The sequence below is a fragment of the Peromyscus californicus genome, unplaced genomic scaffold, assembly GCF_007827085.1.
Source record: "Peromyscus californicus insignis strain IS unplaced genomic scaffold, ASM782708v3 Scaffold_4__1_contigs__length_199733344, whole genome shotgun sequence".
In the NCBI taxonomy this organism is placed as follows: Eukaryota; Metazoa; Chordata; class Mammalia; order Rodentia; family Cricetidae; genus Peromyscus; species Peromyscus californicus.
In genome coordinates, this window is record NW_026294562.1 from 16,468,423 (window position 1) to 16,495,593 (window position 27,171).

The 27,171-nt window shown below is 45.1% G+C and overlaps 1 protein-coding gene across 1 annotated transcript in view; it reads left to right on the forward strand.

Moving 5' to 3' along the window:
• Positions 1-12,835: 12,835 nt before the first annotated feature.
• Oga (O-GlcNAcase) overlaps positions 12,836-27,171 on the forward strand; it is a 36,850-nt gene continuing 22,514 nt past the window's right edge. The window contains exons 1-6 of the mRNA XM_052760094.1: positions 12,836-13,410; positions 18,455-18,506; positions 19,049-19,146; positions 22,873-23,003; positions 24,622-24,793; positions 26,848-26,946. Coding sequence (XP_052616054.1) covers positions 13,212-13,410; positions 18,455-18,506; positions 19,049-19,146; positions 22,873-23,003; positions 24,622-24,793; positions 26,848-26,946 — 751 coding nt within the window. The 5' untranslated portion in view covers positions 12,836-13,211. The remainder of the gene's footprint in view (positions 13,411-18,454; positions 18,507-19,048; positions 19,147-22,872; positions 23,004-24,621; positions 24,794-26,847; positions 26,947-27,171) is intronic.

Here is a 27,171-nt window from a genome sequence, read left to right on the forward strand (position 1 = left end):
CTCAGAAAGTATCTTTTTTACTTGTTTGGGCCGTCTGGCTCTCAAGCCCGTGAGGGATGAGTCATCCCACAGAGATTCAGATTTATTTTTAATTATTTTATTATGTGTATCTTAGTTAAGGTTTCTCTTGCTGCGATTAAACACTATGACCAAAAAGCAAGTTGGAGAGGACAGGATTAATTGAATTACACTTCCACATCCATTGTAGTTCATCACTGAAGGACATCAGGACAGGAACTCAAACAGGGCAGGAACCTGGAGGCAGGAGCTGATGCAGAGGCCGTGGAGGGGTGCTGCTTACTGGCTTGTTTCTCATGACTTGATCAGCCTGCTTTCTTATAGAACCCAGGGATGGCACCACCCACAATGAACTGGGCCCTCCGCCATCAATTACTAATTAAGGAAATGCTCTAGCCAGGTGCAAACCTTTAATCCCAGCACCAGGACAGCCTGGTCTACAGAGTAAGTTCCAGGACAGCCAGAGCTGTTACACAGAGAAACCCTGTCTTGAAAAACCAAAAAGCAAACAAACAAACAAAAAATGCTCTATAGGCTTGCCTAGAGCCTAATCTTATGGAGGCATTTTCTCAATTGAGGTTCCTTCTTTTAAATAACTCTAGCTTGTGTCAAGTTTATATTAAACTAGCCAGCACAATATGTATGAGTGTTTTGTCTATATGTATGTCTGCATACCATGCATGTGCCTGGTGCCTGAGGAGGCCGGAAGAGAGCATTGGATTCCCTGGAACTGGAGCTACAGACAGTTGTGAGCCACCATGTGGGTGCTGGGTATCGAACCCAGGTCCTCCGGAAGAGCAGCCAGTGCTCTTAACTGTTGAACCATCGCTCCAGCCCGAGACTTTTAATTCTAATTTTAATTTTAATTCTTTTAATTCTAAGTAGGATCTGGGCCTGGGGTGGGTTCTGGTTTGCTCCTTGTTTCTGAGCTGAGTTCTGTTGACAGACATGTTGGATCTTTCAGAATGGGGGTTGTTTTGCAGGTATTTCCATTCCATTAGTTCTTCCTAACTTCATTTCCCCCATAAGCCCAGGCAGTGATTCTCTTTTGTTGCTTTTTCTCCGTGATGATTAATGGCTCCAGAAACTCACTGGCTTATGGCACAGGCCGGTGTTGCTTTTGCGGTGATTACTGAAGTTGGCTAGATGAGCTTGAGCAGTGTTCTCAGATCCAAACCTGAGGATCCCGAAACTACCATCATTCCCATCTGGAAAAGTTTAAAACATTATATATGTGTGTGTGTGTGTGTGTGTGTGTGTGTGTGTGTGTGTGTGTGTGTGTGTAGTTAGCATACATTTCCTATGGTATTTTCTTTTGTGTGTGTGCCTGTTTGTACGTGTATGTATGGTGGGTATAGGTGATCCCGCATGTGCCTACATAGGCCAGAGGTCAATGTTTGTCTTCTTCCAACCTACTTTTTGAGGCAGGGTCTCTCACTGAAAATGCAGCTCGCTTATCCAACAAGCCCCAGGGATCCCTCCTGTCTTCCCCTGCCCTCCACTGGGATTACAGCGCTTGCTTATTGTGCGGGTGCTGGAGGGCAAACTCAGGAGGTCCACGCAAACACTTGACCAACTGAGCCATATCCCCAACTCTGATTTTCTTTTTCTTTTTTTTTTTTTTTCTTTTAAGATTTATTTATGCCGGGCAGTGGTGGCACACGCCTTTAATCCCAGTACTCAGGAGGCAGAGGCAGATCTCTGTGAGTTCGAGGCCAGCCTGGTCTACAGAGCAAGTTCCAGGACAGGCTCCAAAGCTACACAGAGAAACCCTGTCTCAAAAAACCAAACCAAAAAAAAAAAAAAAAAAAAAAAAGATTTATTTATTTATTATGTATACAGGAGAGGGTGCCAGATCTCATTACAGATGGTTGTGAGCCACCATGTGGGTGCTGGGAATTGAACTCAGGACCTCTGGAAGAGCAGTCGGTGCTCTTAACCTCTGAGCCATCTCTCCAGCCCCTTCTGATTTTCATGAGTATAGATCACTGTACCTTGCTCATACACACCCTTTCAGCTACCTTCCCTCACCCACCTTGCTGGTCTCCCCTTTCCATCCCAGTAGTCTCCCTTTTTGTTTGGGGTGGTGTGTGTGTGTACAATTCTAGATTCTGCATATGAGAGAAATTGTACACTATTTTTGTATCCCACCCGACAAAACACACACTTTTTAAACCTTATTATTCTTTGTGTCTCTCACATCATGCATTTCAATCCCTGTCCCTTCATATCTACCCTCTGCCCTTGTAACCTCCCCCCAAAAAATAAATTTTAAAAGAAAAAAAAATCTCATTGTAGAAGCAGTGAGTCACACAGTTAACCTTTTTGTCCATATATCTTTACTTGCAAGTGTTCACTGCAAAGAGTCATTGGTTCGAGGCCTCTGGTTTCTGCTACATCGATGCTGGGCCCTCACTGAACTCCTCTTGGTTATCCTGCTGTTGCCCTGTATCATGGAGATCCTGAAGCTTTGGGTGTGCAGGACCGGTCCCTTCGTGTTCTGGCAGATCACGGATGGGGTGGGTGTTGCGGTAGGCCTCTGTGTAACCCTGGTTCTGGACCTGGGTAGTTGCAGGGCTGGTCAGCCAGCCGGCTCTCCCTAGTCCTCACCACCAGGGTGAGCTCTCCTGCACTGTCTCTTTCGTGTCCTCATGCCAGGGCCAGCTCCACAGTGTGCTGTCCAGGTGAGGTGCAGGGGCCACTTTCCAGAGTGCTGTAGCTGGTGAGGGGGAGGGGCCACCCTCCTGAGTGCTGCTCCCCCTTTCTTTAAATCCAGGTGACATAGTTTTCCTTCCTCCTTTTTCGGGGGTGGTGTTTTTTGAGGCAAGATGTCATGTAGCCAGGCTGGCTTCAAACTCACTATGTAGTAGGTGGGCATGGTCTTGAACTCTGAGCTTTCTTGAATCTGCACCTCTCAAGTGCTGGGATCACAGGCATGTGGCACCACTGTTTCAATGCTTTATGGCTGAGTAAACACCTGGCACCAGCCAGCATAAGGAACAGCTGCTGTGAGTGGACTCTGTCCACACGTAAATGACAAAGCTGTTCATTCCATTGGAAAGACGGTGCGGTGCAGTATATATAGGGGAGCTTTTCAGATTCTTTTTCATTGGCCACATGTATGCTTACAGAAACACATATTAGACCTATGGGCGAGGGAACCAGCTTTCCCCTCCTATTTCCCTCCTAATGGCCACCGTCCATCTCAGTCAGAGGTTTCATGGAGGCAAGGCAAGCTACCTTTTTGGCAAACCTTTTTTTTTTTTTTTTTTTTTTTTTTTTTTTTTATGCTTGGGATAGCATCTCATGCAGCTAGTTTCCAACTCCCTTTGTAGCCAAGGATGATCTTGAACTCCTAAACCTCCTACTTGTGCCTTCCAAATGCTGGGATTGCAGGCATGTTCCACCATGCCCAGCTTTGACAACATTCTCCCCTCAACCCCCGGACAGGGTTTCTCTGTGTAGTTTTGGAGCCTGTCCTGATCTCGCTCTGTAGCCCAGGCTGGCCCCGAACTCACAAGAGATCCGCCTGGCTCTGCCTCCCAGTGCTGGGATTAAAGGCGTGTGCCACCACCGCCCAACTTTGGTAACATTCTTAAAAATTGAATTGCAAATTGAGTTACTCCAGAATGCTGTCTTTTGAGAAGTACTCTCTCCTTCCCTCCCTTCCCGCCTTAAATGAAGCAGAGTTGGGGATTATTAAAAAGGGAGTTCCGGACCAGTGAGATGGATCAGCAGGTAAAGATGCTTGCCGCCAAGCCTGATGACTTGAGTTCCCTCTGGGGGACCCACATGGTGGAAGGAGAGACCCAACTCCCACGAGCTGTCCTCTGACCTCCACCCATGCACATGGCACACACATCCCACACATCCATCCCACTAAGTTAGATCTATGTTAAAGAGAAAGGCAAGAAATAGGAGGAGTACGTCCCCATGAGCATGAGCATGGGCTTCTCAAGACAGCCTTTCGGGTCCCTTCAGTCTCTAATGAACGTTCCCTTGTGTAAACACTGTGACTTTGCCTCTGTATATGTGTATCAGTAGCACAAAGGTTGTAACAAGTGTTTCCCTGTCCTGCCAGCTCCCAAATAATGACATGGAGCCTTCTTATTAATTATGAAAGCTTGGCCTATAGCTTAGACTTGTTTCTAACTACCTCATTACTTAAATTAACCCATTTATATTAAGATTAATCTGCCACATGACTAGTGGCTGTTACTTCTCCTCCTACACATCCTGCTTGGTCTGCATCTCCTGATGTCTCCACCTTTCTTCTTCCCAGAGTTCTCTCTGTCCCCAGAAGTCCCGCCTAACCTCTTCCTGCCTAGCTATTGACCATTCAGCTCTTTATTAAACCAATCAGAAAGCGTCTTGGCAAAGACACATCTTTACAGTGTAAACAGATATTCCACAATGTCTTAGTGAAAAGTATGATGACTAGAGTTCAATCCCTTGGGCCCCATAAGTTGCCCTCTGATCTCCACATGCATACCATGTCACGAATTCACGAGTGGTAATAAATGTGATTTAAAATTTTCTTCCAGGGGCTGGAGACATGGTTCAGCAGTTAAGAGCACCACATGGCAGCTCACATCTGTCTGCAACTCCAGTTCCAAGGGATCTGACACCCTCACACAGACATACATGCAGGCAGAACACCAGTGAACAATAAATAAGTAAATAAAACTTACGTAAAAAAAGAAGTGAGCTGTGCAGTGGTGGTGCACACCTTTAAACCCAGCAATCAGGAGGCAGAGGCAGGCTGATCTCTGAGTTCGAGGCCAGCCTGGGCTACTAAGCAAGTTCCAAGACAGCCAGGACTACACAGAGAAACCGTGTCTCAAAAAACTTTCTTCCACCAAATGTAAACTGGTGCTGCCATTATAGAAATCATCATGGGATCAAATGGACTCAGTGTAGGCTCCCTGAGGCAAGAACAGGTTTCCTTTTTTCATCTTTTTATTTTTTTGCCTTTTTTTTTGTTGAAGCATAAATATCTATTTGTAACAAAGGAGTTTGTGTACAGTGTTGAAAACCAACTACTTCTTGTTAAATTCACATTTGCACTTCTCCTTTTTAAACAAACATTTACAATCATTATTTTATACATATATAGATATGTAAATATAACATTGAGTTAAGTGGTCCTTCAGCATTTTCCACTTAAATGTTTTTTGTTTTTTTAACATAAAAACAGGTTATAATTCCAAAGTCCAGAGTTATTTGAGACTAGAAAATATTTTCTCTGTAGAAAATAGTAAAAATGATGTTATGCCCAGATTGCAGGGACCCCCAAAAGACCACCACAGAGACCAAATCCTGCATGTAAAAGCAAAGAGCCTTTATTTCGATCTCTGGAGCTTGGTCCCTCTCTCTGTCTGACACAGAGGTGAGAGCAGAGAGCCCTGAGCTCAGATGGGGCAGAGTTTTTATCATAGCAGAGGTTGGGGTGAGGGGATTTCCAGGGTCCAGGACCCTGATTGGCTGACAGTTGTCTAGGGGTATCTGTAAAGCAGAAATAGGTGTGTGCTAGACTCAAGGACATCTGACCACCTTATCTAATGGTTGGAATGTTTGGGATGTCAGGTACTTCCTCACCCCTGGGTGGATCCCTGGGTGGTACCAGCTTAAGGCTTTTCCTGGGTCTGGGTGTTGCCTGCCAGTAAGCCTGTCACAGAAGCTGTGTCTAGGCCCCTAGGCCTGTCATAGCTGCTGTGTGGTCAAGCTGTTTTGTTTGGGGCCCTCCACAATAACATTTCCCAATAAGCCCTTTTAAGCCAAATGATAGCTGAATTATACATATAAATATTGATTAGACTCTGGGATACATAAGAAACTTATCTTCATCTGTTTAGAGAGCTATGTTTTACTTAAGTTGTGTAAGTGAGATTCCTATTCATCTTCCCCTTCACTGTTTGATTTACGGCATTTTTTTAAATTTTTCTTTCTTTTTTTTTTTTATTTCAGACATTTTTCTATAGGCTAATCCATAATCTAAAAAGATTTTAGCCGCCCCTCCTGAAAGTATGGCCAGCATTTTCTTTCATCAGCTTGATACTGCACAAATTCTTATCCTAATAGTGAAATGTTTCACTGAAGCTTTCCCAGTGATTGGGTAAAACCAAAACTTATTATAAGCCACTGTCATCCTAGGGTCCCCCCTGCTAGGTAGCCTCCCTGGATCTGTGGGTTGCAGTCTGATTGTCTTTTGCTTTATATCTAGTATCCACTTATGAGTGAGTACATACCATGTTTGTCCTTCTGAGTCTGGGTTACCTCACTCAGGATGATATTTTCTAGTTCCTTCCATTTGCCTGCAAATTTCATGCTGTCATTAAGAACAGGCTTCCTTAGTGCTTGTATTCTGCACTGTATCCTGAATGGGGAGTGGCTAATGGTAGTTTCCTCCTTCCTTTTTCGGGAACTCCATTATGTGCTGACTCATCCAAAAGAGGAAGTCAGGCCTGACAAGGTCAAGGGAGAGTTGGTTTCAAAGAAGCAAAAACTCCCTGTAGGGCTAGAGTAGAGTGAGCACTCAGCATGTTCGAGGCTCTGGGTTTGATCCCCAGCATTACAGAAAGCAACGCCCTATTTCCAGAGTCATTTTGTTGTCTGTTTCTCCTGTGTATCTCATCTGAGAATTGTCAGCTCCTCATGTCGGGTCCTTGGGTGTCGAGTTAAAGATCCGATCAAAACTGTGGGCCCACTATCCTCAGTGGGTAGTGGGGAGCCAAATTTCCATTTGCTCCCCCCCCACCCCCGCACTGTTTTGTTTTTGAGAGGTTGCTGAGCATGAAACCCAGGGTCTGGTATATACTGTACAAATACTGTACCACTGAGCTGTACCCCACAGCCCACTCTCATAAACTTTGGACCCCTGAAGTTCATCTACAGATCCTAAGTTAAGAACCTAGTATTGAGTATATCTCTAGATTTCCTTTTTTTTTTTTTTTTTTTTGATGTTGTTGCTGTTGATGGTTGTTTCTGGAATTTTTACCAAGGGAGTTCTTTTTTTTTTTTTTTTTTTTTTTTTAAATAATTTATCTTTATTTTATGTGCTTTGGTGTTTTGCCTGCATATATGTCTGTGTGAGGATACCAGATTCCCTGGAACTGAAATTAACTGCTCAGCCGTCTCTCCAGCCCCCTTCTGGGAGTTCTAAATCTCAAATTAACTTAGAAGGAAGCTCAGAAGGATCATTTAATTAGCATATGGGAGAAAAACAATATGGCCAGCAAGCTGTAAATCTTGGCAGCTGCCAGGAGGAGGGTGATGGAGAAGAGGAAGAAGGTTTTGAGTTAGGGTCAGTGTGGTGGTTTGAAAGAAAATGGCCCCCAAAGAGAGTGTCACTATTAGGAGGTGTGGCCTTGTTGAAGTAGGTGTGGTCTTGTTGGAGTGTGTCCCTGTGGGAGCAGACTTTGAGGTCTCTTTTTCTCAAGCTTCACTCAGTGTGATTGTCAGTCAACTTCCTGTTGCCTGCAAGATGTAGCTCCCTGCTCCAACAACCATATCTGCCTGCACACGGCCATGTTCTCCTTCATGATCATAATGGACTGAACCTCTGAAACTGTAAGCAGGCCACCCCAATTAACTGTTTTCTTTATTAGAGTTGCCGTGGTCATAGTGTCTCATCACAGCAATAAAAACCTAACTAAGACAGTCAGAAATGGTGGTCTGCAAACTGTAGAAAAAAGGCGAGGGAATCTGCCAAGGAAACAGAAAGCCGGGGGTATCAGACGACTATGCTTAGAGTTTTGGCTGACATTCAAATGAGAGGTGAAAGGAGGAAATGGCAAAGTTATGCTTTTTGAGTTAAAACTCAGAAAATCTGGCAGGCTTAGCAATGAAGGTCTGCACACAACTGCGCTGAAGGAGGGGGCTTTGGAGCCACATTGTCTCTTTAAGGGAGTGGTTCTCAAGCTGTGGGTCTCGACCCTTTGGGGGTTCCTTTCACAAGGGGTCACCTAAGACCATCAGAAAACACAGATATTTACATTATGAGTCATAACATCAATATTACAGTTATGAAGTAGCAACAAAAATAATTTTATGGTTGTGGATCACCACAATATAAGAAACTATATTAAAGGGTCACAGCATTGGGAAGGTTCAGAACCACTGACTTAAAGGGATAATTATTCCTCCCATTTTCTTATTTTGTCTACAGGTGAATCTGTGTTCCTCAGGTGACTGTCAGGCCCAATTAGATCCCCTCCTTTTTTTCCTTCTTAATTTTAAGCTCACGGACTATTTTCTTAGTTTGAAACAACAACTAGAAACCAGGGCAGTCAAGGTGTACATCTCTACAGCTACTGAGAGGAAATAAATGGAGAGGAAAATGGAGTCATGTCTTTTTGAGTAAGCTCCAAAAAAGCTGGCAGGTTCAGCCGTAGAGGTTGGCAAGGAGGGAGGGAGGTTTCAGAGAAAGAGAAAGCCTAGAGTGTCAGGGCAAGCATGCTTAGGACTGGGCTGGTGTCTGGAGAAGAGATAAATAGAAAAGTTATGATCAGCTTCCAGTTGGATTAATTCTAAGGGAGGCGGCGGCAACAGTATATAATGTTCTAGTGCTGGGGCAGAGCAGGATGGAATGTTCTACCCAAGACCAGAGAGTCTCTTCTTTTGACCTGGAGAAATTAGCTTTCCCTAAAAGGGGCTCAACAGAGTCCTGATGCCTCGGCTTTCTCATATGCTATTTTACATCTTCAAAAGGTTTTTATCCTCTCTCTCTCTCTCTCTCTCTCTCTCTCACACACACACACACACACACACACACACACACACACACACACACCTTCAGAGGACAATTTGCCAGGAGTCATTTTCTCCGTTCACCACGAGCCCAGGCACCTTTGTGCCCTTAGCCATCTCACCTGCCCTGGTATTTGACTCTTAAGGAGAGGTACTTGTGACGCATCCAGTTCTAGTGTTTCCAGGGAAACAGGAGATGCAATCCAAAGCTGATTAGGAGGGAAGGATCCATCTTCAGTGGCTACCTACCAGAATCAGTCTCATTATGTAGCCTAGGCTGGCCCACAGCTCAGGATCCTTCTGCATCTGCTTCCCCAGTTGTTGGGTTCGAGGTTTAGCCATCATGCCCAGGCTTCCGTTTCCCTTTTCAGCTCAGGAAGTGGACTAGCTTGAGGCTCTGTAGGAAGTGTGTGGCACAAAGTTAGATTGGACGCAGTCCCAAGCCTAACCCTGTCTAGGGTGGCCTGGAAGTTAAGGTTTGTGTGTGCCTTGGTGTAGTGACACATGCTTAGAGCCTGGCCCTGGGAGGCAGAGGCTGAGGGATCAAGTTTAAGGACAGCAAGGGCTACACAGTGAGACTTGGTCTCCCACAAACAAATAGGGCTGAGGAGATCGCTCATTTGGTAACGCTTGCCATGAAGCTTGAGGACCTGAGTTTGATTCCAGTGTTTTCAAAAGAGGCTGAGTATGGTGGCAAGTGCTTGTAATCCCAGTGCTGCGGAGGTGGAGAGAGGCAGACCCCTGGAGTTCCTTGGCCGGCCAGCTTAGCCTAGTTGGTGAGTTCCAGGCCAATGAGAGACTATGTCTGAAAAAGCAAGGTGGGCAGCTTCTTGACCTCCACAGTCATGTGCACAGTGTGTACCTGCACCCCTACACATACACACACCCCACTCGAAAACCCAGCAAACCAGCGTGTGAGCGATGGAGGCCATGCATAATTTAAAGAACACGACACTGCTGTCCTGGTGCTCTGTCCTGTTCCTTCTTGGTACTTGCCAGCTTGTAATTATGTATTTATTGGGTAATTTTGTGTTTTCTCCATTATACTCAAGTTTCTTTGAGCTTCCTGGGTACCTGGACTAAGTCTAACCATCCTAACCCCTGTCCCAAGAGTCGGCCATTTTGTGTGTGTGTGTGTGTGTGTGTGTGTGTGTGTGTGTGTGTGTGTGTGTGTGTGTTCTAGTGTGCTTATGCATGTATGCCTCTGTGTGTGGGTGTGGGGGGTGTGGTTTTTCAGCCTTGGCTGTCCTGGAACTTACTTTGTAGACCAGGCTGGCCTTGAACTCGCAGAGATCTGCCTGCCTCTGCCTCCTGAGTGCTGGGATTAAAGGCACCACCACTGTCCAGCTATAATCTGACAGTTTTAATAAATGATTGTCTCATTGGATGAATGAACATGGACATAGTTGGATCAAGTGTAGAGCCAGACTCCAGATTTTAGGGCCAATCCAAGTATGGTGGAAGTTGAAATCGGAAACAGAATTGCTACTGAGCTGAGCAGTGCCCCACAGCCAGAGCACACAAGGATGGTCTGGAAAGAGCAAGGAAGTAGAGGTTCTATGTACTGAGATGGAGAAGACAAGCATAATCTAAGCTCCTTTTTTCTTCCCCTGAGTCATGGTTTCTCTGTGTAACTGCCTCTGCCCCCCAAGTGCTGGGATTAAGAGTGTGTGCCACCGATTGTGTGTGTGTGTATGTGTGTGTGTGCAGGTGCTGGGTTTTGAGCTGCCTGGTGTGGGTGCTGGGAACTGAACTCAGATCCTCTTGAGACATTTCTCCAATCCCTGTACTGAATGAATGTCTGTTTTATTGTATGTTTCTGTAGCTAAAATATAATCTGTGAATGCAAGGACCTATCTCATTCATCCCACAAATACGTAGCAGAGGCTTCCTAAGTACTGGTACCTTTTTAATTTTACATTTTTTTTAATGTGTGTGGGTGTTTTGCCACACATATATCTGTGCACCACTGTGTGAGGTGCCCACGAAGGATAGAAGAGGGCATTGGACACACACACACCCCAACTGGAGTTACAGATGACAGTGACCCACCATGTGCGTACTGGAAATCAAACCCAGTTCTCTGGAAGAGTATCAGTGCCCTTAGCGGTGGAGCAATTTCTCCAGTCCTCACTGGTACCTCTTGTGGGTGAAAAAGCAGGGGCAGGGGTGGGTAAGCGTTGAATGGAGAATGTGTACTAGCTGAGTGGTTAAGAGTCACACCTTTCAGGTCTGGGGACGCAGCTAAAGGGTAGAGCACTTGCATAGCATATGAGGCCTTGGGTTTGATTACCACCCAGAAGGAAAAAAATAAATGCTCTTCAGCTAGCAATGGTGGTGAATGCTGACCTGAATGGTTTTCAGACTAGCCTGGGCTACTTAAGGAAACCCTGTCTCAAAGAGAAACACAAGAAACAAACAAAAAGCTGGGCATAGGAGGGATATGCCTATAACCCAAACACTATGAAGGCAGAGGCAGAGAGGGGAGGAGGGAGGAGGAGGGAAGTACTTCTTTTTGGCTGCTAACTCCCATCTCAACAGTCCAGGACTGAGAACTGGTGAAAGCTTCCGAATGGGGGTCGGGAGGCTGGAGAGATGACCCAGCCATTAAGGTGCTGCTCTTCCAGAGAACCTCAGTTCAGTTCCCAGCACCCATGTCCAGTGGCTCACAACTGCCTCTTCTGCTGCCCCCCACAGGTACCCACCCATACAAATGTGGCACACACACATTAAAAATAAATAAATGAATGAAAAGTCCTGGGTGGGGCTGGCAGTGGCTCAGCGGTAAAGGTCCCTGCCCAGTCTGAGTTTGACAACCTGAGTTTGAGCCCCAGGATCTGCAAAGGGTAGGAGAGAACAGACTTCCAAAAGTTGACCTCTGACTGCACCATGGGCCATGGCATGTGAACCCACACAAAATAAATAAAAATACAAAATCCCTGGAGTGCTCGTATAGCATGTACAAGGTCCTGGGTTGGATACCCAGCACAGCATAAACCTGGCATGGTAGTTCACACCTGCCATGCACATCTCATCAACGTCCCTGGAGCTACCACGCTGAAGTATAAAATAAACTACTGTCTTAATGTTGAAAATGAGAGGTTTGTTCCCAAACCGAGGCACATCTCTTAAAGAACATCAATGTCAAGTGCACTCTGAGAGGGCTACAGGAAACTGCAGCAGGAGGCAGCCATGGAGGCAGGCTTTCCCAGGATATGTGGATGCTGAGGCCAGAAGGATCATGCCCCTTAAACACACTGCACACCCGCCGTCGCCATACCAAACCGGCCTTCCACACCTTTTCGACCTTCGTTAGACTTTTGTTTTCCCTTTCTCCATATGTAGTCCGGCGAATTTCACACCACGGTCTCTCCCCAAACAAGGAGTTATCTCCTCTGACTTCCCGAAGCAAATGAAGAGGATATCAAGCAGAAACTGTGTGTACTCGCTTGTTTTAACCATATTATGAGGTCATAATGGTCTCAAAGACCAGGATGAGGCAAACTCAATAAATAGTTGCCTGCGTAATTTAAAACGGGTGAGCTCCGAAGGGGGAGTAGAAGAAAATGACTCAAGACAGAGGGGTGAGCTGAGCTCCTTGGCATGGTGTCTTCACAGAACCGAGCGTGGGTCAGGCAGACGTGATGAGCCAAACTATTACAAGAATCTCCTAAAGTAGGTCAGTGTTTCCTACCACTTTAAGACCAGAGGCATCGTTTCGGCGCCTGCGCACTGAGAGCGTCAACGCCTCTTCACCCCCCCCCCCCACCTTCCTCCCAAACTCCCCGCCGGCCGCATCCTCCCGGGCTCCCCTCCTTCGGGTGGGGTAATGGTCCGTCCCAGAGTGTGGCCCTCATCCTGGAGGGTGGCCAGCCCAATGGCACGTCCCGCCGCCGCGTACCTCCCCGGTTCGCACGGCTCCCTTTGTTCTGTTTCCCCCTAAGAAATAAAGCCTAGTGGGCTGGTCCCAAGGAAGGCGGGGGAGCCGGGCTAGGGACCGGTCTGAGCCGGTCTGTGGCGCAGGCGCAGTGCGGATAAACAGGAAGCGGGCGGCAGCGGCAGCGGCAGCAGCAGCCCGGGGACTCCGGGGGCAAATAGCCGAGGAATTGAGGCTGTTGGGAGGGCGCCGGACGCTGAGGACGGAAGAAGGCGCCTCGGCCCTCCTTCCGTGGAGACGCGGTGGCGGCCTCGCCCTCCGCTTAGGCTCCCAACTCCCAGCCCAGGGGAGGCAGCGGCTGACAAAGGGCTCGAGCCGGTGCCGCCGCCCTTCTCATCCGGGCACTCGGGCCCCCGCCGAGAGGAAGGGGGAAGGGCGGAGGGGGAGGGGAAGGAGCCCGGGAGGCGCGCGTTCGGAGCCGCGGCCCTTCGCAGGGCTCCGGGCCTGTGGCCCAACGGACCGAGGCCGAAGAGGAGCTACGGCGGTGGCGGCGGCCGGCGGCAGGAGGATGGTGCAGAAGGAGAGCCAGGCGGCGCTGGAGGAGCGGGAGAGCGAGCGCAGCGCCAATCCTGCCGCCGCCTCGGGGGCTTCGTTGGCGCCGCCGGCAGCTGCGGCCCCCGGAGAAGACAACCCCTCGGGAGCCGGGGCGGCGGCCGTGACCGGGGCGGCCGCAGGGACCCGCAGGTTCCTGTGCGGCGTGGTGGAAGGTGAGTTCGCCTTCCAGCCCCGCCCCGGTGTTCAGCACCTGTGGGTCCCCCCACCCCCACCCCCACCCCCGCGCCCCGAAGGTGGCTCCTCGTAGGGCTCCCCCCAGGTCGGGAGCTTGCCCTTGCTGACACGGGTGTGGTGGGGGCGAGAGAAGACGGCGGGCACACTTCCTTTCCTCCAGTCTTTACCGTCCGATTCGGCTGGCTCTTGAGGAGCCTGACCCCACCCTCCGTGGGCTTGGAGCCAGGCAGACGGTGGAGGAGGAGGAGGCGGCGGTGGTGGCAAGGAGCCTGTTGTCAGGCTCTGTTTCGCTTCTTTGTACCTTGGGATCTTAGTCCCCAGGGTTGTCTGCTTTCAAATGAGGAAATGTGTGCGACGCTCCCGTCCCCACCCAGGTAGAGGTAGGGGGAGGAATTCAGCCCACACAGGTATACTTGGGAGTGAAGGGGAGCACAGTAGGCCTATAGCACTATAAATTCCTCCAGGCTTAGGAGATATATCTAGATATAAGATATCTTCTAGATATATCGGGATATATCTAGATATCTATATATCTATATATTTTGCTGGCCTGCAAGCCTCCTTTCCCCCTGAAGACTCACTTGCAATCGAGAAAGTGTCATGTTTCCAGTTGCTGTTGACTGTGTATGTGTGTGTGAAAATTTCACTGTAACATTCTGAGCATCAGTGATGTGGAGTTAGAATTCAGTGAAAAGTTTAATTTTTATAATTACTGTCTTCTCATTTACGGTTGAAAGGAACGAGGGACGTTTTGGTAGTGAGGGAAGATTGCCAGAAGATCTTATTGCAGTTTCTGAATAAGAATGGGCAGATACTGAACTCAGGGGAGCACATTACCTTAGTTCTTTTCCCTAACTAGATCGTAATTTGGGTTTTCTTACGTTTTTGGCAAAGGTTTCCTAGTTTGTGTCCTTTTTTTCTTCTCTCATTACTGGAGAACATAAAAACTAATACTCAAACCAAGAAGGCTAAAGGTAGGATTCCCCTCTTAGTTGAGCATCTGCTTTTCCAGTCTGTTTTGAAAGATAAAAGATAGTCGTTATGGTATTTTAGATGAAGATTAATTGCAGGGAGAGAGCATTCTTGGCAGCTACAGTAAGACATGAAACAGCTCAGCAAAATTATTTTACAAAATTTAGGGCAAGAGTTTCTACTGGAGTCAGTATTTATGAAAACACTTTTGTGCTGTATGTGCTGGGCTTGCTGGAGTGCAGAAAGATTTTGGAAAAACTACAGTGAATTTTTGTTTAAGGCAGGGAAGGCATGGCAGTATTATTTCGGACAAAAACTGTGTCTAGAACAAATTACACAAATCATTAAGATCTGCATGAATTCCTGTTGAGTTAGCCGCTGTAGTCTGGAGACAGATGGGTCAGAAGCTGGCTCAAGCACAGAATGACCTTGAACTTCTGATCTTCTGCCCTCTGGAGTGGCTAGGATTACAGGCCGCCACCTCGGTTTGGGTGTAATTTTTTTTTTGCTGTTTGTTGGTTTTTGGTTGGTTGGTTGTGTGTATCCCCCACATAGTATCATCCCAGCATGGCCTGGAATTCACTTTCTGTCCCAGGCTGTCGCTCAGTTCAAGGCTTGAGTGATCTTGCCTCACAGGAGTGTGTATTGTATTGTCAAAGATCCTAGGGTGGTGAGTGGTAGGAAAAGATTCAGGAGATACAGAAAATTTAGAGCTAACAGTGCATGATTGATACTGTCTGTAATCTAGCATTGGTGGGCTGAGAGAAGGGGTGAGGGTTTGAGGCCAGCCTGGGTTACAGAGTAAGTTTGAGCAACAACAAAAGGGGGAGTCTGAAATGAGTTGTGCCGAAGTGAATGTTAGGAAACTGGCCGTGTGTTAACCAGAAATGGAGGAGATGGCTTACTGTGGTTTAAACTGGTTTCTCTTGAATAGTATTAAAAGTGAGTCTTCCTTAAAGTACGTTAAAATGGAGCGGTCTTCAGTTCTGGTTTCCTCCTCTCGTATGACCACTGAACCAGCACCAGTTTATTTAGTACTTCTTGGTTGGCAGCATTCTGTGAAGGATAGGAAATACTGTAGTTACTGCCAGGATGGTTTTGTTTTTTTTCCTTCTTGCCCTTCAAACCTTGGTTGGTTTTAACTCTTGTGTTAATAGTACATTCTCTTTATGATCCAATTAATCCAGACCATAAACCTGGCTTTGAAAGAGTTTCTGAAGATTAAAATGTTAAAATTAGGGGCTTGAGAGATGGCTCAGCGGTAGAGAGCACTAGAGTTACTCTTCCAGGAGACCTAGGTTGGATTTCTAGCAGCTACATGGTTCCTCACAGCCATCTCATGCCAGTTACAGTCTGTAACTCCAGGGAATCCCACTCCCCTTTCCCTCTGAGGACACCACATACATGTGCACAGACACATTCAGGCAAGACACTCAAAGTTTAGAATGGAAGGTGCTGCTAGCGCTTAACGATGGTTGTTGTGCTATTCTTTTTGGGGTACAGAATATTTGCCTAGGATTAGAATTCCTATGGGAGGGTGCTTATGTTCGAAGTGTTTTAAAAAAATACCTGTTTTGCAGGGGAGGTGGCCACGGACAAGGCACAGCATGTGAGATACAGCATGCCTGTGGAGGTCAGAGGACAGTTTGCAGGAGTCCTTGTGTGTGGATCCCAGAGGTTGTAAGGGTTGGCAACCGCCTTCATCTGCAGAACCTTCTAGCTGTCCCCAGAAAGCTTATTTTGATCATCTTCGTGGTGCTTCTGAGTTTTCCTTATCTCTTGCTAAGGATTAGGCTGAGATGGGTTGAGGGAAAGGTTAGATTGGCTGTCAGGTCTGTAGTGGTGTTCCTAGTGTGCCGGAGAGCTCTAAATGCCAGCTTTGCTATCAGCCAATTTTTTAGACATTATTTCATACAGTTACAGTTTTCACTTGAATGCAAAATAGCTGTAACTAGAAAAATAGTGTAGAAGTTATTTTTTGTTTCCTATAGTGGATACAAGGGTGTCAGTTATATCCTTTTTAAATTATTTATTTGTTTGGTTGGTTGGTTGGTTTGGTTTTTTGAGACAGGGTTTCTTTGTGTAGCTTTGCGCCTGTCCTGGATTTTGCTCTGTAGACCAGGCTGGCCTCGAACTCACTGAGATCCACCTGCCTCTGCCTCCCGAGTGCTGGGATTAAAGGTGTGCACCACCACCGCCCAGCCCTTTTTTGATTTTTTTTTTTTTTTTTGAGACAAGGTTTCTCTGTGCAGCCCTGGCTGTCCTGGAACTCACTTTGTAGACCAGGCTGGTCTCAAACTCACAGAGATCCACCTGCCTCTGCCTCCTGAGTGCTGGGATTAAAGGGGTGCACTACCACCTCTACACCCTGATTCTAATTTTTCGTTTTCACAACTTGGTTCTGGAATTAAAGAGTGCTTGAAAGTTTATTGTTCAGGTCAGCACCACAGTTGGATTGTGAGTGTGAATGTGTGCCTGCTACTTATTTATTTGGTTCCTTTTGTTGTAGAGACTTTTTTAAAAGGTGATCATAGACAAGTGTGATGATTCACACCTGGAATTTCCACACTTAGAAGGCTGAGGTAGGGAGATGGCTACAAGTTCTAGACCAGCCTAGGCTAAAGAGCAACTCAGTTGCAAAAAATTGTGTGTGTAGGTGTAGTTGAGGGAGCTCCACACACACCTTTTTCTAATTCTCTGATCTTATTGCCTTATGTAGCTCTTAAAATCACCCCTCTAGAAATAATTGAACTTCCTCTTAGTTTTTTAGACAGGGTCTCAGACTGTAGCCTAGCTTAGCTTGCAACTATGTAGTTGGGACTGGCTTCAAACTTAAGCTAGTTCTGCCTGGGCCTCTTACATGCTGGGGCCACTGGAGAGTCACCGTGCCATCTTAGTCTCCCTCGTGGTGTTAACATTTGGTTTGCTCTACTTTGTCCCCAGTTGTAAGATAGAGTTACTCTTTTGTTTGTTTTTTGTTTTGTTTTTTTGAGACAGGGTTTCTGTGTAGCTTTGGAGCCTTTCCTGGAACTCACTCTAGATCAGGATGGCCTTGAACTCAGATCCACCTGCCTCTGATGGGATTAAAGGCATGTGCCACCACCGCCCTGCCAGATAGAGTTACTCTTTAAAGTAACACTCAGTGATAGAGTGCTTGCCTAGTATGGTCAAGGTTCTGGCTGGGGTCATTTCCAGGATTAGGGCGGGGTGTGTGTGTGTGTGTGTGTGTGTGTGTGTGTGTGTGTGTGTGTGTGTTTTGTTATGTAGGTACTGGAAATGTGTAGTCTCAATGAATACTAAAGCAGTACTCTGTTACTGAATTGTATCCTCTGCAAGCGTGAAGAGTCCTCACTGGCAATAAACATGGTAGATTTGGGTTCTTAATAGCTACCTTGGTGGTCCTCCCTATATGTAATTCCTGTGCTTGGAAGGCAGAAGTGAGAGAATTGCTACAAGTTTGAAGACAGCCTGTACAATATCTTGGTCAACCGGGCTACCTAGTGAGACATCTTATCTCACTAAAAACAAAACCCTACCTTATACCTAATAAATGTCATAATAGGAAATATGAAAATTTATGAGCAGAGAGGGAGTAAGTATCTCTTACCATCACTCACAGATAAATAATGCTTTATTGAGTAGTTTTCAGATTCTGGTGTGTTCTGTCCATTTCTTTCTTTCAAGATCATCCTGGGGATCAGACCCAGGAGCTTTGGGAGACGAGGCCGTTTCCCCAGTAAGCCGTGTTGTCACGACTGCGAGTTGCTTAGAAAATGGGCTTCCAGCCGGGAGGTGATAATGCAAGCCTTTAATCCCAGCACTCGGGAGGCAGAGGCAGGCGGATCTCTGTGAGTTCGAGGCCAGCCTGGTCTACAGAGTGAGTTCCAGGACAGGCACCGAAACTACACAGAGAAACCCTGTCTCGGGGGAAAAAAAAAAGAAAGAAAGAAAGAAAAAAGAAAATGGGCTTCCTCGGTTTGTAACCTCCTTTTTCTTAGGCTGTACCTCATTTTGAAACCTGAGAGTAATTTTATTTTCCTTTAACTCTAGGGTTTTATGGAAGACCTTGGGTAATGGAACAGAGGAAAGAACTCTTTAGAAGGTAAGTTTGTGTGTCACAGAGGAGACCCTTACATATCGGCTAAGGTTGGTATCAAAGCAGGAGTTGTTCTCTTTGAATCCTTAACATCTTTGCCTAGGCTAGTGGTTTTCAAACTTTTCCTGGGGAAGTTGAACAGGTTTGGGGTTTTGTCTCCTTTATTCAGAATTGTGTTTTTTTTAAGACTTAGTATGATGGTGTACTTTGTGATCTTTAATTTGTTAAGGGCTGGAGAGATGACTCAGTGGTTAAGAGCACTGGCTGCTCTTCCAGAGGACATGGGTTCAATTCCCATATTCCCAACACCCACATGGCAGCTTACAACATCCTGTAACTGCAGTTCCTGGGGGTCTGACATCCTCACACCAATGCACATAAAATAAAACTAAATAAATTTTTAAAATTCCAGTGATAATTAAAGTTTATCAGTAGAATATTACTGCTTTGTCATGAGATAGAGGTACACACACAAAAAACATGAAAATTGAGGTTTATAGCCTATTAATGTTGCCTACTTATATACCTGTGATTTTCTTTCTCTTAAGGCTTCAGAAATGGGAATTAAATACGTACTTGTATGCTCCAAAAGATGACTACAAACACAGGATGTTTTGGCGAGAGATGTATTCAGTGGAAGAAGCTGGTAATCTTTGTGTGTGTGTCTGTGTACATACATGTATGCCCCTGAGCTTGCACACATGTGCAGGCAGGTGTTTAAGTATGGAGTTTGTTTACTTTTTTTAAATGAAGGTATCAGGGATTGAATTCTGTCAGACTGTGTGGCAAGAACTTTATTTATTTTATTTTATTTTTTGCCAATGTTGTTTATTGAAGGAGGGAGGAGGTCTTAAATACAGGCTTACAGCACAATGGGAGAACCCCAGAGGGCAGAAGTTTGCTACCTATGTTTTACAATCTTGCATCTAAGCTGTTAATGCCCATTATGCAGGATACACAGACAAGGAATTTCCCTTAAGCATTCAGTAGGGTAGAACCTGGCAGGGAATTAGCATAGGGAGGATATCAAGGACAAGGTCAGCAAGCAAGGCAACAGTTACCCAAAACGGGGGCCAGGACCCTACAGGGCTCCCTTTTACTAAAAAATGAGCTTCTGACTTAGGTTGCATGGGACGTCAGCAGGTCACCTTACCCGTCATGGAGACGCCTGCCCAGGTCACACAGGCACTCTGTCTTAGGTTGGTGAGCGCCTGTCTCTGAATACTCATTATCATACAGGCTCAATTGTGTGTGAGCTGCAGAGTTAACTGCTGCCAAAGATCTCAAAGTGGTGCTGGGCTTGCAATCTGTGTGTTCGACACAGAAAAGACCAGCAGAGGTCCTATCCCACCCATAGCCAGTAGGCTAAAGGCAACTGAGTGGCAAATACTCTTACCTTTAGCCATCTTGCTGGCCTGGTGGTAATTTTTTTTTTTCCATCTATTGCATTCAAAATATATGTGTGAGTGAGGGGATTGTTTTAAGGCAGTTATATTAGACTCTTACTAAAAATTGTATTTTAGTTTATGAGTAGTTTCTCCTCTTGTCTGGTAGCTAGTCTGTGTGAGCTAGAGAAGATTTAAAGTGGCATAATAAGGTCACAGTTGTGATTGTGGTTCATAGATGTGCCAGTCTGACTCCACATGTTTTGTGGTCAAAGATCATATTCTTTATTTCTGTTCGAGGTCTTTGGACCACAAACTACTAGGCAAAGTACCAAACCCAGAGACAGGATTTGGAGAAAGAAGTAAGGCCACCTGCCTTGAGTACAAATTTGAGGGACTCTTCAATTTGATCAAGATAAATCATATTTTATGTAATTAATTTTGGGGGGGCCATTGTCTTAATTTTCAATTGCTATGACAAAACATGATCAAGACAACTTATAAAAGAAAGTGTTTAAGTAGGGGCTTACAGTTCTGGAGAGTACATTGTAGCTAGAGTTTTCCTGCCTGGCCCACAGTCAGGACAAACCTTTCTCACCTGCCAGTCCCACAGCCGCTCAAACCCGACCAAGTAAACACAGAGACTTATATTGCTTAAAAACTGTATGGCCGTGGCAGACTTATTGCTAACTGTTCTTACAGCTTAAATTAATCCATCTCCATTCATCTATACCTTGCCACATGGCTTGTGGCTTACCGGCACCTTCACATGCTGTTTCTCATCATGGCGGCTGGCAGTGTCTCTCTGACTCAGCCTTCCACTTCCCAGCTTTATTCTCCTCCTTGTCCCGCCTATACTTCCTGCCTAGCCACTGGCCAATCAGTGATTCATTTATTGACCAATCAGCAACACACTTGACATACAGACCATCCCACAGCAGTACATGACCATTATGATGGGGAACATGGGAGCGGGTGGGCAGGCTGGAGCGGTAGCTGAGAGATTACATCCCGATTCGTAAGCATGAGTCAGAGGGAGCAACTGGGAATGATTGCGGGCTTTTGAAATCTAAGTTGGCCACCAGTAACACACCTCCAATAAGGCCACATCTCCTAGTCCTTCCCAAACAGTTCCACCAACTGGGGAACATAGGCGCCTGTGGGGGCCATTACTTATTCAAGCTGCCATGCATGGCGACACACACCTTTAATTCTGGTGTTTGGGAGGCAGAGGTGGGTTTCTTTGTAAATCAGACCAGTGGCACTTTTCTTTAGTGACTTAGTGAATGAATAAACATCTTGTACTTAGAATTAAATACTACATGCTTAGCTAACATGATAGATGGTTATGGATGGAGCCAAGACAGTGACTGCAGAAAGTGTTCTTATTGTGATGAAGCCACTGACACTTACCTATCTCTGTCTAGTGCTGGTTCCTATTCTCTGTAAGTAAACATACCTTCATTTTCTGATCGTATTGGTAATGCGATTTTATATGATCACTAGTCAAACTACAGTTAAGTGACTATCTTATACTATTGAATTTTATTCAGAGATGTCCTGTGATACATAATAGGAATATATTAAATTTCAGAAAATTGCCTATCATTTTAAAGGCTAAAATCTGATTTTTTTTCTATAGATATGGTGAAGTATTAGAATTATTAAGAACATTACTTAAGCTTATTTTTTTTACAAAAGCATTTTCTTTAAGTTACAAAGCAGTAGAGGCAAGCATGGTAGGTAGCACATGTCTGCACCAGTACTCTAATCCAGCAGTTAGGAGACTGAGGCAGGAGCATCACAAGTTGGAGACCAACCTGATCTACATAGCCTGGCTTCAGATAGATTAGAGTGATGGAGGATAGTGATAGTTGTGATAGATTGGTTGATAGGTAAATGGAGTTGTGCTAATTTATTTACTATATCAGTTACTCAGATACACTCCTTCACCCCCCAAAAAGTCCTTATACCTTTAGATGCTAGGGGAAATGGAAATGGTTTGTGTCGGTAAAACAATTAACAATTGCCAGGTGGTAGTGGCGGCGGCGGCGCACGCCTTTAATCCCAGCCCTCTGCAGGCAGAGCCCGGCGGATCTCTGTGAGTTTGAGGCCAGCCTGGTCTACAGAGCGAGATCCAGGACAGGCTCCAAAACTACACAGAGAAACCCTGCCTTGAAAAACCAAAAAAAGAATTGACAACTCAGGGAAGTTGTTTGTTCAAGACACGGGCTGATGAGATGGCTCAGTGAATGAGGGATGTCAGTAGATAGTGTGATAGCTGTGTGTGAGAGTAATTGATAGAGGATAAATGGAGCTATGTAAGTTTAGCTTAGGAATTTCATTTATTCAGATAACCCCCTCCAAAAAATAAAGTCATTATACCATTCAAATGTTAGGAGAAATAGTTGAGGGGGGTTTGTTTAAGATGAGGCCAGAGAAGGTAGTTCATTGTGTGAGGGTGCCTGCCATGAAGCCTGGAAGTCTGAGTTTGATTCTCAGGACTCCTGGTGGAAGAAGAGGGTTGACTCCTGCGCGTGTCCTCCGGGTACACGTTGCAGTGCGTGCACACACAAGTGAAAATTGAAAAAGGTCAGTGGGGCAAACGAGTTAGTATCAGTATCCAAAGTTTAAGAAACTATTTGAAAATGAGTTAAAAAGGTCTTTTTAAAATATTGGTTGAAGCCAGGCGGTGGTGGCCCACGCCTTTAATCCCAGCACTTGGGAGGCAGAGCCAGGCAGATCTCTGTGAGTTCGAGGCCAGCCTGGTCTACAGAGAGAGATCCAGGACAGGCTCCAAAGCTACAAAGAGAAACCTTGTCTCGAAAAACCAAAAAAACAAACAAAAAAACTTCTGTGACTTATGATACTTTCTAAATTTTAATTCTTAACCTTTCCTTTACTATAAATTGGAAGAAATAACTTCAATTACAAAGTTTCTTTTAGCATTCTGTGTTGCTTCCTAAAACTACGACTCTGTTCTTTAGAGCAACTGATGACGCTCATCTCTGCTGCACGAGAATATGAGATAGAATTCATCTATGCTATTTCACCAGGATTGGATATCACCTTTTCTAACCCCAAGGAAGTATCAACATTGAAACGCAAATTGGACCAGGTAATTCTTTTTTTTTTCCTGACTCATTACTGAAATGGAGTTTTCTTAATTGCTTTATGGTGTTAAAAGGAAATCAAATTGATACTTTATTTCTGTAGCTATTACTTTCATAATTCTGGGTAGAGAAATATTTGTCAGTCAAAAAACTTACCTAGAGTACCAGTGAGATCCGCCTGCCTCTGCCAAAATGTGTGTGCCTCCACCGCATGCTTTATTCTTTAAGCAAGGATTCACACTGGTGCCGTGACATGGCTAGTAAAACTTTAAGGTAGATGCGGTGTGTGGCCACTCATTATATTCCAGCATTTGAGAGTTTGAAGTAAGAGAATTGCTAAGAATTTGAGGCCAACTTGGCCTACAGTGTGAGATCCTCTCTTAAAAAGGGGAAGGAGGCTGCAGAGATAGCTCGGTGGTTACGAGCACTGGCTGCTCTTCCAGAGGACCTGGGTTCAGTTCCCAGTACCCACGTGACAGCTCATGATCATCTGTAACTGCAGTCCCAGAGGATCTTGTGCTCTCTGCTGGTGTCTGCGGGCATAGCATGCATGTGGTGCACAGACATACATACAGGCAAACTCATACACATAAAATAGATGGCTTGGTGAGTAAAAGCTCTTGCTTCAGGAAGGAGCCTGGAGATCTGAGATTGATTCTATTTTTTTTTTTTTTTGTTTTTTCGAGACAGGGTTTCTCTGTGTAGCTTTGCGCCTTTCCTGGGACTCACTTGGTAGCCCAGGCTGGCCTCAAACTCACAGAGATCCGCCTGGCTCTGCTTCCCGAGTGCTGGGATTACAGGCATGCGCCACCACTCCCCGGCTACCCGGCTGAGATTGATTCTTGAAGCCTACATTTAAAAACCTGGATCCAGTGGCTTGAACCTGTAATCTCAGCATTCCAACTAAGAAATTGGTGGGTGTAGGAGAATTACCCAGAAGCTCACTGGGACAACTAGCTTGTAGTAGTACATAGCACGATGGCAGCAGTAGAGACCCTGCCTCAATGAGGTGGAAGAGAATTCAACTCCCGAAAGGTTTTGGTGTGACTGCCACGTGTGCAGTGTGGTACGTACTCACGTACACACAGTAATTTAAAAAAAGTAAAGTTGGGTTTGGCATGGCTGTATGTTTACCAGGCTCTAGCTTCAATAACCATATTCCCCCAATTTTAAGATAACTTTTCATGAAGGAACTTTTCAGAGGAGGTTAATTACCTGTTAATCAAATGGTGTTCATTCTGATGCCTAGTTAGGCCTTTCTGAGAAGGAATTGTTTAGGATTAGTGTGCTTTCCAAGACTAGAGCAAGGGCTAACTAGTTCATAGATTGAGTATACTTGTTCATACTTCTATAATTTTATGAATTTCTTGGATTTTCTAGGATAGGTTGCCTTGTATAAACATTGTTGGAACGTATACTCCATTTAGTCCAAAATGAAAATTGGGTCTCAAGATACTAGCTATATTAACTTAGAATTGCTGCCAGTGAAAGTGTAAAAAGATCAGATATGCTTTGATATTCCAAGGGAAATATTTGACTTTGAGATAACTATTAGTATATATTTAAAATATTTTTCCTTTCTCTGAGGTGAACTAATAATCGTGTTGGTTTTTCTTTTCTAAGGTCTCACAGTTTGGGTGCAGGTCATTTGCTTTGCTCTTTGATGATATTGACCATAATATGTGTGCAGCAGACAAAGAGGTGTTCAGTTCTTTTGCACATGCACAAGTTTCTATCACAAATGAAATTTATCAGTACCTAGGAGAGCCGGAAACGTTCCTGTTCTGTCCTACAGGTATTGTATATAATAATTCAGTATTTAGTTAGTCTTGGACCCATGTAAGCCAGGCATGGTGGCAAATCCCAGCACTCAAGAGGCAGAGCAAGTAGATCTCTTGTGAGTTCGAGGACAACCAGTGCCGTCTTGAAAAACCAAAGGGGGGGGAAAAAGGATCCTAAAGCAATTTTTTTAGAAGACATTTCTCAAAGTCTTACATAGGAAAAATTTAGGACCTCATATTACCAAAGTAAGCTGGAGATTTTATGTACTTATTAGTATTAGAAGGGTGTAAACATTACATTGTCCATGTTAAAGGAGGGGAATCGTGTTATCAAATGAAAACTGGGGGAAAAAATGGAATTTACATGTTTTTGACTTATTCATGTCTCCCTCCTTCCTCCTTGTTCCCTTTTTCTGCCCATGGATTTCTACCCTTTCACTTCTCCACTCACCTGGGTTCTATTTCTAGTAGTCAGAATAGAGAATGTAACCACTGTGCCACTTCATTTTCTTCCATTGAAAATGTTTTAATCTTTCACCTCCCACGATTCACCTCCATAAACTTTACTCAAAGTTTTGTTTTGGAGACAGGGTTTCTCTGTGTAGCCCTGTTGTGCTGGAACTTGCTGTGTAGACCAGGCTGGCCCCAACTCAGAGGGAGGTTTGCCTGCCTCTGCCTGGGTTAGAGGTGTGGACCACCACTGCCCAGCTCACTTTTGTTTGTTTTGCAGGATGAGATGTTAGTTGTAAGAAATAACTTCTTCAGAATTCTTTGCTGGTGGGGGTGTTGGGTTTGGTCTCATGTATCACAGGCTAGCAAGTTGGGGATTAAAGTTGGGGTGATGTGCATATATTACCATGTCAGGCTTTTTCTTTTCTTTTTTTTTTTTTTAAAAGCTTAAATTTATGTAAAATCTTATAAAATAAATACATTTCTAATGACTGGGATTATAAGGATGGCTTGATACTACTACTACTGAAAATTTCAGGATTTTGTTTGTTTTTGAGGTACAGGCTCTCTTGATGCCGAGTCAGTCTGTGGTACATAGGAAGACCTTGAGGTTTTTTTTTTTTTTTTTTTTTTGGTTTTTCGAGACAGGGTTTCTCTGTGTAGCTTTGCGCCTTCCCTGGAACTCACTTGGTAGCCCAGGCTGGCCTCGAACTCACAGAGATCCGCCTGCCTCTGCCTCCCAAGTGCTGGGATTAAAGGCGTGCGCCACCACCGCCCGGCGACCTTGAGGTTGTAGCTTGAGTTTTCCTGCCTGGCCCACAGTCAGGACAAATCTCTCTCACCTGCCAGTTCCACAGCCGCTCAAACCCGACCAAGTAAACACAGAGACTTATATTGGTTACAAACTGTATGGCCGTGGCAGGCTTCTTGCTAACTGTTCTTACAGCTTAAATTAATCCATTTCCATTAATCTATACCTTGCCACATGGCTCATGGCTTACCGGCATCTTCACCTGCTGTTTCTCATCTTGGCGGCTGGCAGTGTCTCTCTCACTCAGCCTTCCACTTCCCAGCTTTATTCTCCTCCTTGTCCCGCCTACACTTCCTGCCTCGCAAATGGCCAATCAGTGTTTATTTATTGACTAATTAGCAACACATTTGCCATACAGAACATCCCACAGCATGAGGTTTTTTTTGTTTTGTTTTTTAAAAAAAAATTAAGATGAGTATCAGTAATCCAAGTGCTAGGGAAGCAGGGTCAAGCAGAACCATTGCCAGGTTGAGGCTAGCATAGCCTACTTAAAGACCCTGTTCCCCAAGAAAACAAAAAGAGACTGAATCTCCATATAATGAAGGCTGGTCTGTGACGTCAGTATGTCTAGCCTAGAGTGGCCTTCTGTGAACTTCTGCCATGGGCTCTGGAGTTAAGATAACAAGCAGGCCCAACACTCATTTTGAATATCTGATTGTATGAACTATTATTTGTAACATCTGCTTAAGTTTACTCCTTTTATGTGTGGTAATGAGCCTTTTACCGTTTGAATAAAGATAATATAGAACTTTTAAGCATTTTTCTCAGTTTCAATCCTGACTTAATTTTCTCCCCCTCTGCATTCAGAATATTGTGGCACTTTCTGTTATCCAAATGTTTCTCAGTCTCCTTACTTAAGGACTGTGGGTGAAAAACTTTTGCCTGGAATTGAGGTACTTTGGACAGGTAAGTCTTCAAGAATTGTATAACTTTTATTATAGGACTTAAAGAACAACTGATTGTTCTTATTAGGTGAATAGTTATGTCTTTTGAGGCAGGGTCTCCTGTATTCCAGGCTTGAAATTTGCTGTGTAGTCAAGGATGACCTTGACTTTAATGATCCTCCTTTTTCTACCTCCTGAGTGCTGGAAATAGAGCTGTATCCAGTATACCCAGTTTGTGTGGTGCTGA